Consider the following 13,622-nt stretch of genomic DNA (forward strand, 5'->3'; position numbering starts at 1 on the left):
TCAGAGCAGCCAGTGCTTCTAAGTGTTGGGCATCCCTCCAGCCCATTTGAATTCTTTTTTAATTCGGCACCATTTGACTTCTTAACAAAAATTATCTATCTATCCATCTATCCATCTATCTATCTATCTATCTATCTATCTATCTATCTATCTATCTATCTATTCATCTATCATCCATCATATTTATATATATAGTCTATCTATCTATCATGTATTTATCTATCATGTGCATACGTGTGTGTGTGTGTGTGTGTGTGTGTGATGTGTGATTAATGTTTGTTCACATACCACGGCACTTGTGTGTCGGTCAGAGGATAACTTTGTGAAGTCCGTCCCACTCTCTACTGTCACATGGGTCCCGGGGATTCGAACTCAGGTAGTCAGACTTGTGTGGGAGGCTTTACCTGCTGAGCTAGATAGTCAGTCCTTGCTTAAATTAAAAAAAAAAAAAAATGAGACATTTTCCTTTAAGCAAAATTATTTAAAATTAAAAAAAAGAACATGTGACAACACAAGGCTACAGTTCTTGCCAGAACTGACTGGCATGTTTTCATGCCTCTGGAGGGCAGTGCCAGGAGTGGACTGCAGGGCTGGCTGGGATATTGCTGGGTGCCATGGCAGGTCCTCCTCTAAGTACGTTCCCCTTTAACCTTTAGGAAAGCCCTCTTCACAGGTGGGAATGCTGACACCAGGGAGATTTCTGGCACATTCGTAGTTTTGAAGGGAGACCATATTTTCCCGGCAAGCAGGTTTTGACCTCTTTAATGTAAATGGCTAGTCAAAAATGCCTTGTCCTCCTGCAGTTGAACCGAAATGTACTGCTCAGGGTTTCCTGTCTGCTTCTCAAGAAACACAAACACTTTATATGTTTTGAAATGATCTGTAAATGTACATAAACTTTCAGGAAGTATTTTAAATAAACTGGTGACTATATTTTCTAAGGTATGTAATTCATATGCTGTTAAGATTTATACTGCAGGCTTTTTTCTTTTCTTTTTTTGAGACAGGGTTCCTCTGTGTAGCCTTGGCTGTCCTGGACTCACTTTGTAGATCAGGCTGCCCTCAGACTCACTGAGATCGGCCTGCCTCTGCCTCCTAGAGCGTTGGGATTACAGGCGTGCACCACCGTGCCTGGCTACACTGCAGGCTTAAAATTGGTAATTACTATGGTTTCCTTAGACAGCAACTTATAGTTTACACCTCTTCCTCTTCCTCATTATTATTATTGCTGTGTTTGCATGAGGTATGATGTATGTGGAGGTCAGAAGAGAACTCTGTGGAGCTCGTTCTTTCTGGCAAGTGCCTTCAGCTCCCAACTCATCCCACAGGCCCATTCACTTTGAATTTCAGAACCACTCAGTCAATGATCAGGGAAGACTTCATATCCTCATGTAGAGCCGCGGAACCTGAGCCATCTAGGAATGTAACAGCTGGAAAGTTTTGAGCCATGGCTGGCTAAGACACCACACAGACTCTCTTTCCTGCGTGTCTGGAGGTGAGGCACTCGTCATGCTGATGTGATCTACATTGAATGTCTCTCCACTACTCTTCTGGCTCCTCCCTTGAAGAATGTTAGTTTCATTTTCAGCCTAGCAATGACATGGCTTTCAAATCTATACACAGTGCTGCCTGAGGTGGAGACTGGTTCTTTCTGTTGCTTTCTTTTGCAAACGAGGACACCTTCCTTGGTAGTCCTTTGTAAATCTCTCCTCGGTCATCACTGTCCAGGTTAATCCATGTATTGTTTTCAAATCCATTTTAAACAAGGGACATGGGATTGCTTATAGGTGTCTCTGCAGACATGCTGGCACACATGGATACATTGCCTGAACTGAGTCTGCATACATGGGCTTCTGTGTGCAAATACAAAACAGAGGACCTGGGGAAGATAGAGTCAAGAGTCTAAGCCAACACTTGAGGCTAAGATAGGGTCTCTCTAAGCCCAAAGATGTATCTCTGTTGACGTTGCATGGAGATCCGAGAGCCCCATAGCTGAGATGGACCTCTATGCTTTTCATACTGTGACTTAATTGGTTCAGCTTTTCAGTAGGCCAGGATACATGCTTTGGCTTCTGTAGGAGCATCCAAGGAATAGCCTTTAACAAATCATTCTGGAAGTGTTAATTTATGCATGGGATTTGCACGATGGATGTTCAAAGTGTTTTTTTTTTTCTTTTAAAATGTTTCAAATAACAACAAATTAAAAAAAAATCTTTAACACTTGTTGTATTACATTACTTTGAATTACTTATGGTCATCATCAAGTGTGCATGTGCTCATGCCACAGTGCCATGTGAAGGAAGTCAAAGGACAACTTTCAGGGAACGATTTTTTTCTTTTACCATGGGTTGCGGGATCAAACTCAGGTCATCAGCACTGCATGGCACCATCCAACCCAGCTTATTGGCCATGTACTAGGTTTTTAAAGAAACACTCACACACACCAAAAAAACTGTAGCTGTAGTTGTGGCTTTCTGTGTATCTCTCTTGGATCCTGTTTCCTCTTTTTCTTTTCAAGGAAACCACACACTGTTGAATTCATTGTCTGTTTTCACGTTGATATTTTTATATTACTACATGCAGACTCAGAAAATGCTGTTTTGAAAACACATACACACACGCTTAATGTTGGATAAGGGGTAATCTTAAAACTTGCTTCTGCAGTGTCACTTTCTGGTCAATGTTGTTTAGTTATATCAGTTTGTGTATATTAATATGCAGCTTTAGTCTACACATCCTATGTGCACACAGCCCTCTGTGAAAATCCCAGTACATTCCCTGCTGTTCCATAGACAGCTACAGTGACATCTCAGCAGCCCTTTTCCCAGGCAAGTGCCGATGCTTGTCTGGTAGTCACTGCCATGGAGTGGAATTACTGCATGTACTTGGCTTTCATGTTAACAGACAGGCTGCTTGTTGCTGCAGAAGAACGATGATTTATTTTCTCTCCTTCTATTCCCTATGTCTCTGTAACTCTAGTCATGTTTCATTACAGTTGCCATTACATACTGGCAAGAAGCACCTTTCTTTTCTTGACTGTGGAAGATTATAGTAACTGTTATAGACCTCTTCACTGTTATGTACCTTAAGTTAGCCTGTTTTGTCCTTTGAAATACACTTGATTGTGTGTTACACATAAAGAACAAGAGAAAACAAAGACAAATTCATAGACACCAGTTTTTTTGTTTTTTTTTTTAAATCGCAGAGAGACAAGCAAATATTACCTTACTGTTTCTTACTCACTTGGGAGTCATCTACTCTCTTTTTACTAGAGAAACTCTAAGAGCAGAAGGGTTAAAAGAATAGCAGAGACAACCAGTTAAACTAATTAGAATTCAGCAACCTGTCCAGTAGAGTCCTTGAACTTTATCCTGGAATATAGAGATGACAAAACTGAATGATGCCACTTTGCATCTCAAAGCGCCCTTCTATTTTTACACAGTGTCTACCTCAGAGATTTGCCAGCACTTGGATACGAGTACTGCAAGCTCCCCAAAGAGTTTCCCTGTTTGGGGGAAAAGGCTATGCCACTAAATCAGAATTTACACACTAATGACTGAGCGAATGGAAAGATAATTAGCAAACATGAGACCATATTTCCATTTGGGTAGAAGATGAGGGGAACATTTAATCCTATGATGAGAGAGAGGGAAGGGGAACAACAGGGGAAAGGGGATGGTGAGAGGGGGGAGAGAAGGGAGGAGAGGGAGAGAGGTGTATGCTGAGATTGGAATCCAGATGAGATAATGAATAAGCATTTTAGTTCCACACTTATCTTTTCTGTGTCTCAGCATCAACAGAAATCCACAGCACAACAATTGTATTTCTTTCTGCTCCAAGTGGCAGAAATAAGGGACTACCACAAAGGGTGAAGGCAGACAGTGAGCTCTGGGGTCACAAAGAAATAGTCAAGGTAAGAATCATGACAGATGCAGTCATTTCCAAGACAGAAGACAGAAACCCTGGACTTGGGAGACTTACCTCTGCTGGCTGTAAGTTTTTAGAGGCTGTAGCCACCAGTTAAGCCACATGTTTGGAAATATTACAAAGTCAGCTGAGCAGTTCCTTCTACTTCTTCCGCCAAGGTTACTTTTGGTAGTGATACAAGGAAATATGCCCACACATGCTTTATCTACAGAGAAAATGATGGCCTCATGAGGTCTCCCTCCCTCCCTCTGGCTGTTTTGTTTCAGATAGGATCTCACTATGTAGTTTAGGTTGCCTTGTAATTGACAACCAGCCACTTCTGCTAATGAAATACCAGTATAACAGGCATGTGCCACCAGGATTACAGGCATGTGCCTCGAACTCACAGAGATCCACCTGCCTCTGCCTCCCTGAGTGCAGGGATTACAAGCATGGGCCACCTTGACTGGACTTTTTTTTTTTTTTTTTTCCTCTTAGTCAGTGCTGGGAATTGAACCCGGGTCCTCTGGAAGAGCAGTCAGTGCTCTTAACCATTTTTCTAGCCCTGAGGCAGGTGGATCTTTAAATTCGAAGTCAGTCTGGTCTACAGTACTAGGACAGCCAGGGCTACACAGAGAAACCCTGTCTTGAAAAACTAAAACCAAACCAAACAAACAAAACTAACCAAACAAACAAACAAAAAAGTAAAGACTTACCTTACTTTGGGCCAAAGACCCTTGCCCCTTCACATTCCAGAAAACCTCAGCTTCCTTAGCAGTTCCTCAGAAGTACGTACGGATGCTAGAGCAGTGACCCTAACCTGGGAGAATCAGTGTGTTTAGGTGGGAGAGAAACACTCATCTTAGTGTGATGATGACATTTCTGCCACCGCAGTGGAAGCCACCAGCACTGGAGAACGTGTGCTCTGTTAGTGTGTCCCGCTCAATCCTGGCAGGGTACAGTGGGGCAGACAGAACTGGCCATGCCTTTCTTTGTAGGCTTCAACACAAGTTGCATTATAAAGTAAGACGCCTTTTCCGGCTTCCTCCCACCTCTTAACCTGACCTTCAGTAGCTACAGAGAGGGAGCAGTTTGGCTTTTCTAGAACAATTTATTTTACTTCAAACTGGCGGAGGGATTTCAGATCCCAGAGCCTGTTCCCACCTGGAAAGTCTTATGCAGCGTGCTTTTCTCTGTGCTTTTCACGGGTGCTTATGCTTTCAAGGAAATGTGGCTGAGTCGGGGAAACACAAAACAAAGCAACTAGTTGGGGGCTAGAGAGATGACTCACTGAGTAAGGGCACACGCTCGCTGCCAAGGCTGATGAACTCACATGGCAGAAGGAAAGAACAGACTCCCACCAGTTGCCCTCTGACCTTCACACATGCACTGTGGCCTACGTGTGTTCAACACAAAGACACCCACCCACAAAAGAACATGTAAATTTGAGGACAAAACCAAACAGCAGGTTGACAAGAACAGTGGTCCAGGTCTGTGATCACTGCACTTAGGAGGCTGAAACAGGAGCATCAGGAGTCCTATGCCACCTCGGGCTTCCAAGTGAAACCCTCTCAAAATGTAAGCAGAAGGGGATGTAGCTCAGTGGTAGGCAAGGCCCAGTGCCACAGGCAAACAAAAACCAAAGCTGCAAAGCAAAATCAGTTGATGAGCAATGAACAGCTACACAGGCCCTTTTCACCCGTAGGGCCCAAGCAAGTGCTCTACTGTGGAGTCATCGTCCTGGGCCCCAGTCTAGACTTGATGGAAAGGAGTTTCCCTTTACATTTACCCCGATTCTTCCAAGCCTCTCTTTTGCCTGTAGACATTAGGACATTGATTACTAGTTAGAGCTGGAGTGTTGTGTAAAAAGCGCCACCCTCTCTCCCCATTCCCCAATTAAAAGGCATCTAGATGTGTTCTGCAGAACTTCACCAACATTTTCTGCCCCAGACTTCTGTGTCTGTGCAGATTATCTGGAATCTTCCATTTGTGAGTGTGGGACTCTGGGGAGAAAGAAATAGTAAGGAATTAGAGGCAGGGGTAAAAAGAGACTTCTTGTGGCTGCTGAGATCAGGTGTAGCTTTTCCACTCAAGAGCCATGTGACAGTAAGCAGACGGTGGGTGCTCTGTAAATGTGGAACTTGCATTTCATTTAGAAAGACACTGCCAGGCCGCTCCTGTTCTCCCCAAACCACGGTGGGTTTAGAAAGGACAATGCAAAGTTGCTCACCTCAAATGACCTCAGAAAAATGTCACAGATCAGGGACTCTGTTAGAACATGGCCCAAGAATGGAGCCATGCGATAATTCTGAGTGCTTGTGAGAAAACTCCAAGAAAAAAGACCAGAGTCTTGTGACCCGTTTCTTCAAAACAGAACTGTTCTCGGAATGTGCGTTCCTGCCCCACCCCCAGGCAGTGGCTAAGAGTGAGTTTAGTTCTGATTACTGGTTACAACTGGCTGTTGTTTGTTTATGACTCTAGAGAAGCATGTTTTGCCACGTGCAGCTTGTCCTTGTGATTGTCTTGACTCAGGTGACTCTTCTTAAGCCTCAGAGTTTAAATGGAGTTTAAAGGTTCTGATTAAAGGTGGCTATTGCATGAGCCTTTAGTCCCCCTCGTTTTTAGGGTCCATTCTCCCAGGTCCCATCTGCCTCCTGAGTGGTGACCAGACTCTACAAAAGGAAAGGTTTAGTGGGCGTGGTTGTGAGACGAACGTTACCTGATCCCAGCTGGAAATTCACTGGCTAACTGGAATGGCAACTGAACTGAACAGAAGCAACAGCCTCTGGCTGAAGATTTTATAACTGAAGCTGCGGCCTAGCCGGCCACGTGCATGCTGAGAACAGTGATCACACTGTGTCACAGCATGAGTCCCACTTGTCAGTCACACAAACGGCATCTGACTGGGGACAAGGATGACAAAATGCATCCTTTGCTTTCTTCCACTCTGTCCTGGACACACAGACACCATGCTGGCTTTGTTCTGGGATGAAGTCTGACATTCCTTGGACCTACCCGATCATTAACAGAGAGAACATTCCTGCCTGCAACCACTCCTACCATCCTCTGAAAGAAGTGATCTTTTCTTGTCACCCAACAGAAGAAGAAAGCACTATAAAGGATATTGCGCAGGACTGGGTTATTTGCTAATCATCACTTTTCCTTATTTATTTTTACTTTTCCAGTGTTTAAACAACTGTAATAAATACTAGCAAGACATGTGGCTTTCATTTGACAGTATCTGTCAAAATTTGAAATATATCTATCTTTTGAGGCAGGAATTACATTCTTCAGAATTTATTTAGCAGATAAACTGGCAGATGTGGAAATCAACACATCTCTGAGAATAATCTTGGCAACGCTGTAAAAAAGGTCCAAAGATTGGAAATAAGGTCAGTGGGGGAAGCAGGGGAGCTCAGTAGGAAAGCATTTGCCTACCTACCATGTGAGAGGCCCCAGAGTCAATCCCCAACACTGAAAGAAAAACAAAACAAAAACCAACAGAGTGGAGACAATATTGTTCAGTAGAGAGTCACATACATATCCTAGGCAAGCGCCAGTTAAAAGCAGATCTCTACGGTGTCTGTAAGATGCTGCTTCAAGCGAGGCATATTCTTGTCTATGCGTAAAGCATCTCTAGAAGGGGCTACAGCCACCTTGGGGGAGAACTAGACAGGCAGAGACAAGGGTGGGAGGGAAACTTTCTTTTCATATCGTCTCTTTAAAGGCATTTCAGTTGTGATGTATGTAATATCTCTTCCAAGGTTTAAATTATTGCTTAAAGGAAATAACAGGTCTGCTAGACGGAACCAAGAACTCCATGAAATTTATGGTTTAAAGGACTAGAGGAAATGGACCATGCATTTAAGGTCTTCATCCTTGCCATGAACTGTGAAACACTTAGCTTTTCTAACTGGTCACTGACCTCCTCAATAAGGAAGTCCCAGACACCAGGCAACGAGGAACGGAAAGTGCTCTTCCTTAGGCTCCTAGCAGCAATGGGAACTACTAACACTGACGGGAGGAAGGGTTAAGGGGGCATGACTGACTCTGTCCCACTTCTAAACAACTGCTCTTCTTAACTACCTCTTTTCTGGCTTCACTGGATGCCTCAGTGTCTTGGGGTACATAATACCCCCAAGGTCAGAAAGATTCCACGTTGTTCCTCTAATTTACAACACTTTGATCACAAAATGTTTCCAATGAGCATTTGTGAACCATTTATATAGAGTCTAACCAGCATGGAAGAACACTCTTTAGTCTTTCTAGTGAACCATGAAAAAGGGGACGAGGAGCAATCACTTTGTTGGAAAAGCCTGTGGCGGCAGATGGCATGGCAACCACTTAAAATTCTATGGCACAATGATACAATTGTGGAATGAACTAGGGTTGGGTGAAAAAAACAGAGAAAGACATTTAATACATTCCTTTGTACTGTTTGGTGAAAAAAAAACAAAGAAAGACATTTAATACATACGTTGTACTGTAATTTATTTGAGCGCATTATGCACTTATTTGCCGTCCCCCAGCACAGGGGGTCACAGCATCTATCGCCACACCTGGCTTTGACGTAGGGGAGGCAGCACTGAATTCAGGTCCTCACGCTGGCCAGGCAGACATTTTATCCAGTCATGTCCCCATTCCCATGCCCTTTCTAAGACCCCAAACATGGACTTCTCACCTACGTGATGTCTTCCTGATCACCACAGAAGAAACCGCAAAGATTACCTGTGGAGATCTACGTAACACGCCTGGAAGCTGCAGATTCTTCATAAACACAGCAGCAGAAAGCGGCTCAATCAATAGTTAGGAACTGTTCCTTATAAAGAACCGAGGTCCTCTGTTTTCTATTGTATCTTGAAGCTCCAACATCATGAGCCATGACATCAGCTCTCCCATATTGTGCAAGTATTTGGAACAATGAGAATTCACTGTTCAGACGAAGTTTCCTCTTGAGGGCTATTTTCAAAGTCACCACCGTCTTGTTCCTGCTTCTCCAAACACTGTAATGTTTACCCCAAGCCTGCTAAAAATGCAGTTCCTAGGATGGAACACAGTCTTCCCTTCCTCATGGGAGCTTACCATATTGGGATCCAGAGGGACTTTTGATCTGGATACAAACTTCTTCCAGTTCACTCTTTAAAGACTTTGTGCTTCCCGCTGGCCCCTCCCCCACACGTCAAAACAGTGAGTTGCTACTGAAACTTGGCCAGAAAACTGCGAAGACTTTCGTTTGCTAAGTAACATTGTCCTGGTAAGGCTTTACCCCTATCTGGCAATGGGATTTAACTAATTTTTTTTTTTTTTTTGTCTCAGTGATGGAGTCTTTTAGTTTTAGTAATATGATCATATGCAACTATTCCAGCTGTTACTTAGAAATTAATTAATGCTTTTTAGTGGAATTTCTTGCTTTTAGCCAAAGGGCTTGAAATGCCCTCTTTATTCACTAGCTAGGGATCCAGTCAGCTAAGGTTATCTGGTCCTACCTCTCAACCACAAAGTTGTCATGCTGACAGAGATAGCAAGAAGTGTCTTGAAGGACTCAGTGAACAATTTCTTTAAAATGTTCTTAGGCATCCAGCTCCTCTGACGACATATGCTGAAGACATTGTATTTTAGCAAGAAAATTTTAGGGCAGCCCCTGAGTATCTGGAAATAGCCAGCGGAAAAGCTTGAGAAGACAGGAAGAGCACAGCTGAACAGCTATAGCAAACCTGTATCTTAGGAGGAAAGAGAACATGCAGGGATATGCAACCAAATAAAAACTCGAGCAGAGCATGGTGGCCCCTGCCTGGAACACGCGACACTGGAGATGGCCGGGAGGCTGAGACCCTGGGCCTTTGCTCTCTTGTAGATATAAGCTTTAACATTAAAATAAGAAAGAAACGTGAGCTCATTTTTGTGGACAATGATGTGACTTTATTGCGTGCTGTCTTTCACATACCAATCATTAGCTTTTCCAGGTGAAGTAAGATAAAGTTATTTTGAAGGAGACACACTAGGCAGTAACAGAAAATGCTGAAGAAAGTTTTTGTTTTGGGGGCTTTTTTTTCTTTACCTTTTTTGGTCTGAAGGTACAAGAGTTGGGGGAAGGGAAAGATGTGAGAAGCTTCCCGAAGTTTCTACCACCCTATAGAAACAGCTGAAGAGAGCTGAGCATGTGCCGGTCGTGGGTGAGGAAGCCAGGCTTGATGCCCAGCACTACAAAAACCAAATCGAACTAACTACACACAAAAAGGCTTTCCTTCTGTTTGCCAGCTCTCGGTTGTGCTGTGCATAACTTTATTGTACAACATGATATTTTATTTAGCACAAAGCCCACCTTGGTCTAGAGAACAGAAAGGTTCTAATTTTGTCCCGGGCCAGTAAAGTCATTCTTCAGGTGTGTGCTGAGAAACAACGTGAAGACTGCTGCAAACTTTATTCACAGTTCACTTACATTTCCTTCTCAGTTTCCTACGGGGTTCCTATTTGAGTAGACTCCCAGAGCTAAAATAAATGGTGTTAGCTTACTTGTCTGCTTGCTGTATTGGAAATTTAGGCCCCAATGAAAAGAGTTAGAGATCTGGAGGTTCACTTACAAGTCACCATAGGAAACAGGCTACTGAAGAGCGTTTCCCCACGGCTCAGCTGCCCACGGAACACTTGGGAGCAGCTGTTCTCAAATGCTCCACTCCAGCCCACACGGTTGTGGAGTTTTAAAGCTCTTGGTTCCACTCAGTGTCACCTCTCCCCACGGCACTTTAACACACTGTGACACATCAAGGTCATAATCCCTTGTCAAAAACATGGGACCTGAGCTGAATGTGGTGACTCATACCTGTGACCCTAAGGCTTGGGAGGCTGAGGCAGGGGCATTACCATGAGTTCCAGGCTAACCTGACTCCCATGGTGGGATGCTGCCTCAAACAAAATTAAAAAAAACAAAAGAAAACAAAAAACAAACAAACCAACAAAAAGAAAAATCAAGAGAAACAAATACACAGCAAAAATAAGAGAAATGAAAATCTAGAAGATGCCTGAGTTGCTCTACTTTCATTTCTGACTGCGTCCAAGACTCGGCATCTGTCATTCGGACCGCAACTGGGCTTCTACTGCAAGACACAAAGCTTACCTATTAGGCCAGTTAAAACTAAATCAAAAAATTATCTAATTGAATTTTAGAAAGAAAGAAAAAAAAAAACAACCCGAATCTAAATAGAGGACCATGATTAAGCCTGACAGAAAGCCGAGAACCATGAAGCCACCGTACAGAAGACAAACACCCCACCGAGGTGTATTCCACTAGCCTTGACACATGCAGGTAAAGTCTCACTTAGCTGTGAGCAGAGGGTCATTGCTGGCGCACGGCTCTGAGAAAATATTTAACAGAGAGAACGTGATGATTCATTTATCAGTCCAGAAATCTCAAGTATAAAACTTCTAGAAATAAGAAGGATCAAATTATATCATGTATGTGATTCAATTTAAAAATTCTTAGCCCTCTTACATTATATTATCTAGATTATAATAGTAAAAAAATCAAATTACATTCATATGAAACTTTTATCAAAAGAAATCAAATCTGTTTTTATGAAATTTTACAGTACAATTATTTTTAGTGGGTCTTTTCTTAGGTCACAGTATTTATAAATCCATTTACATCTGTATAATTTTTAAAATTAAAAACAAAAGCAAATCAATAGAAATCTAAGTTTGGTTTATAAAACTCCCTCAGTCTCCAGGCCGGCACCACATGGCGGTGTTGACTTGTCCTCCAGACACAGACTGCTCCCAGGATCCCCAGGTTACGAAGCATTCAGGCCTCGACTCATTAGGAATGCTTTTTGGCTTGGCTCACGTTGCAAGAAATTCTGGAGCATGTCCATGCCGTCCAGAGACCCCCCAGGCTTCAGGATTAGGTTTCTGTATCTCATTCCAACCTAATAAAAGAAAACATCATGCCTAATAACTCACGGGCAGAGCAACCCTCCAGATCCCCAGACACAGGAGAAAGGGTGAGGGTGAGGAAAAAGGGGCTTCAGCTTTACTCAGTCTAGACTTTCTCTTCTGCAGCTCGTTCCTTCCTTCCTGTAGTTAAGGGGTTGGGAGCTTCAGCCTTAGGTCTTCCCTGACCACTATTATTGTTTTGTGTCCTTAGAGTCTCAGCTGTGAGCTGGCAATGAAGGCAAGCAGGCACACTAAATAGCCCAACAGAACCGTTTGCTCCAGCCTGTTAGCCCACTTCCAATGTGAATCAGAAGGATTAGCAAAACAAGTATTCCAGAGGCTGTGTGACTGCATGTGCTCCGAAGCAGGAGCAGGGAGGGTTACTGTTAAGCAGCTTCAGGTATTTTTATAAAGGATCATGAAAAAAACAACAAAAAACTCACACAGGAACCTAAGCAACCTTCTTGTGGATGGTCAAATGACAAGCATTTCGGAGGGGTCAGAACTGGGATGACAGAAGTCTTCGGGGATGGAAGTCTGGAATTTTAAACCTAACAGTAAACAGGTGAGCAGACAGGCTGAGAGAACAGCTGACACTCTGCACCCCGCGGTTCCTTGTCGGGCCTCTGCGGTCCTGGAAATGAATTCAGTGAGTCCTAATTCTAGATGCACACATAAAATAAACAGATGCCGCTCATATTTATATTTATTATGTGATTTCGCCAATAGGAATGATAATCTTTTTGGGTACAGGAAGAACAAGGGAGCTGCCAGAGATTTACGTAGTTTCAGCTTGGACAGGAGACAAGATCCTGCTTGTTGTAACCATCAGAGACTTAACTAATACGTAAAATAAAACATGAGTGAAATCCACTAAGTTAGACAGAAGCAAACCTATCTAATACCCCACAAGAACCATGAAACGAAGCTCTGGGGTTGTCTTTGTGCACAACAGAAATCACCTGTAACTTACAAATCGTCTAGCTGATGCGTCCAATCTTTTGACACTATGACGGGTTGATGACATTTACAAAATTTGTACCTAAGAACCCCACAATAGCATTACCAGGAAAAAACTGCAAAGCAAAACAAAGTAAAAAACTCAAAATATTTTAGGGTAGTTGATTCTGTTTTGGGCTGTCATATTGGTAACTATTCTCAACTGCATGCAGCCCAGTGTACTGAGCTGGTCACGCCTGACGTAAGCTGACATTCAATAGACTGAATTCTGGTTAGTGTTTGCCAAATACTCAGGCAGCAAGACCAATACAATTATAAAGTACCTACGTAAACTTAACTTTTCTATCAATGACATATAAAAATATTTAAAAAGTGAAATTAATATATTGGGGTTTCAGGACGGCTTCGGACTTGGTATGGAGGCAGGAATGGCCCTTGTCTTTGCCTCCTAAGTGCTGGATTACAGGTGTGAGCCACTATTCCTGGCTCATACAGTGCTGGGGATTGAACCCAGGTCCTATGTAGGCCAGGCCAAGTACTCTACCAGCCTCATGAAATAAAAAAAAAAAAATTGTTTAAACCCTGCAAACAAGGCACAGAGGTGCGCACCTGTACTCTATGCCATTGGGGATGCTGAAGGGGAGGGGCAGTCAAGTCAACTCCACTGTAACTACAATGTTTTCATTTTGACATGTAAGAATTGCATTTTTCTGAGACAGGGGTTCTCTTTGTGGTCCTGGCTGTCCTGGAATTCACTCTGTAAACCAGGCTGGCCTCAAACTCACAGAGATCCTCCTGCCCCTCCTGCCTGGGAACTATCGCCCTAC

At 43.1% G+C, this 13,622-nt stretch overlaps 1 protein-coding gene across 2 annotated transcripts in view; it reads right to left on the reverse strand.

Moving 5' to 3' along the window:
- Positions 1-9,802: 9,802 nt before the first annotated feature.
- The window catches only part of Nln (neurolysin), an 87,769-nt gene continuing 83,949 nt past the window's right edge, over positions 9,803-13,622 (reverse strand). For both annotated transcript variants that reach the window (XM_021649292.2, XM_021649283.2), the window contains exon 13: positions 9,803-11,828. In XM_021649292.2, coding sequence (XP_021504967.1) covers positions 11,694-11,828 — 135 coding nt within the window. In that variant the 3' untranslated portion in view covers positions 9,803-11,693. The remainder of the gene's footprint in view (positions 11,829-13,622) is intronic.

The sequence above is a fragment of the Meriones unguiculatus genome, chromosome 6 (assembly GCF_030254825.1).
Source record: "Meriones unguiculatus strain TT.TT164.6M chromosome 6, Bangor_MerUng_6.1, whole genome shotgun sequence".
NCBI classification, from domain to species: Eukaryota; Metazoa; Chordata; class Mammalia; order Rodentia; family Muridae; genus Meriones; species Meriones unguiculatus.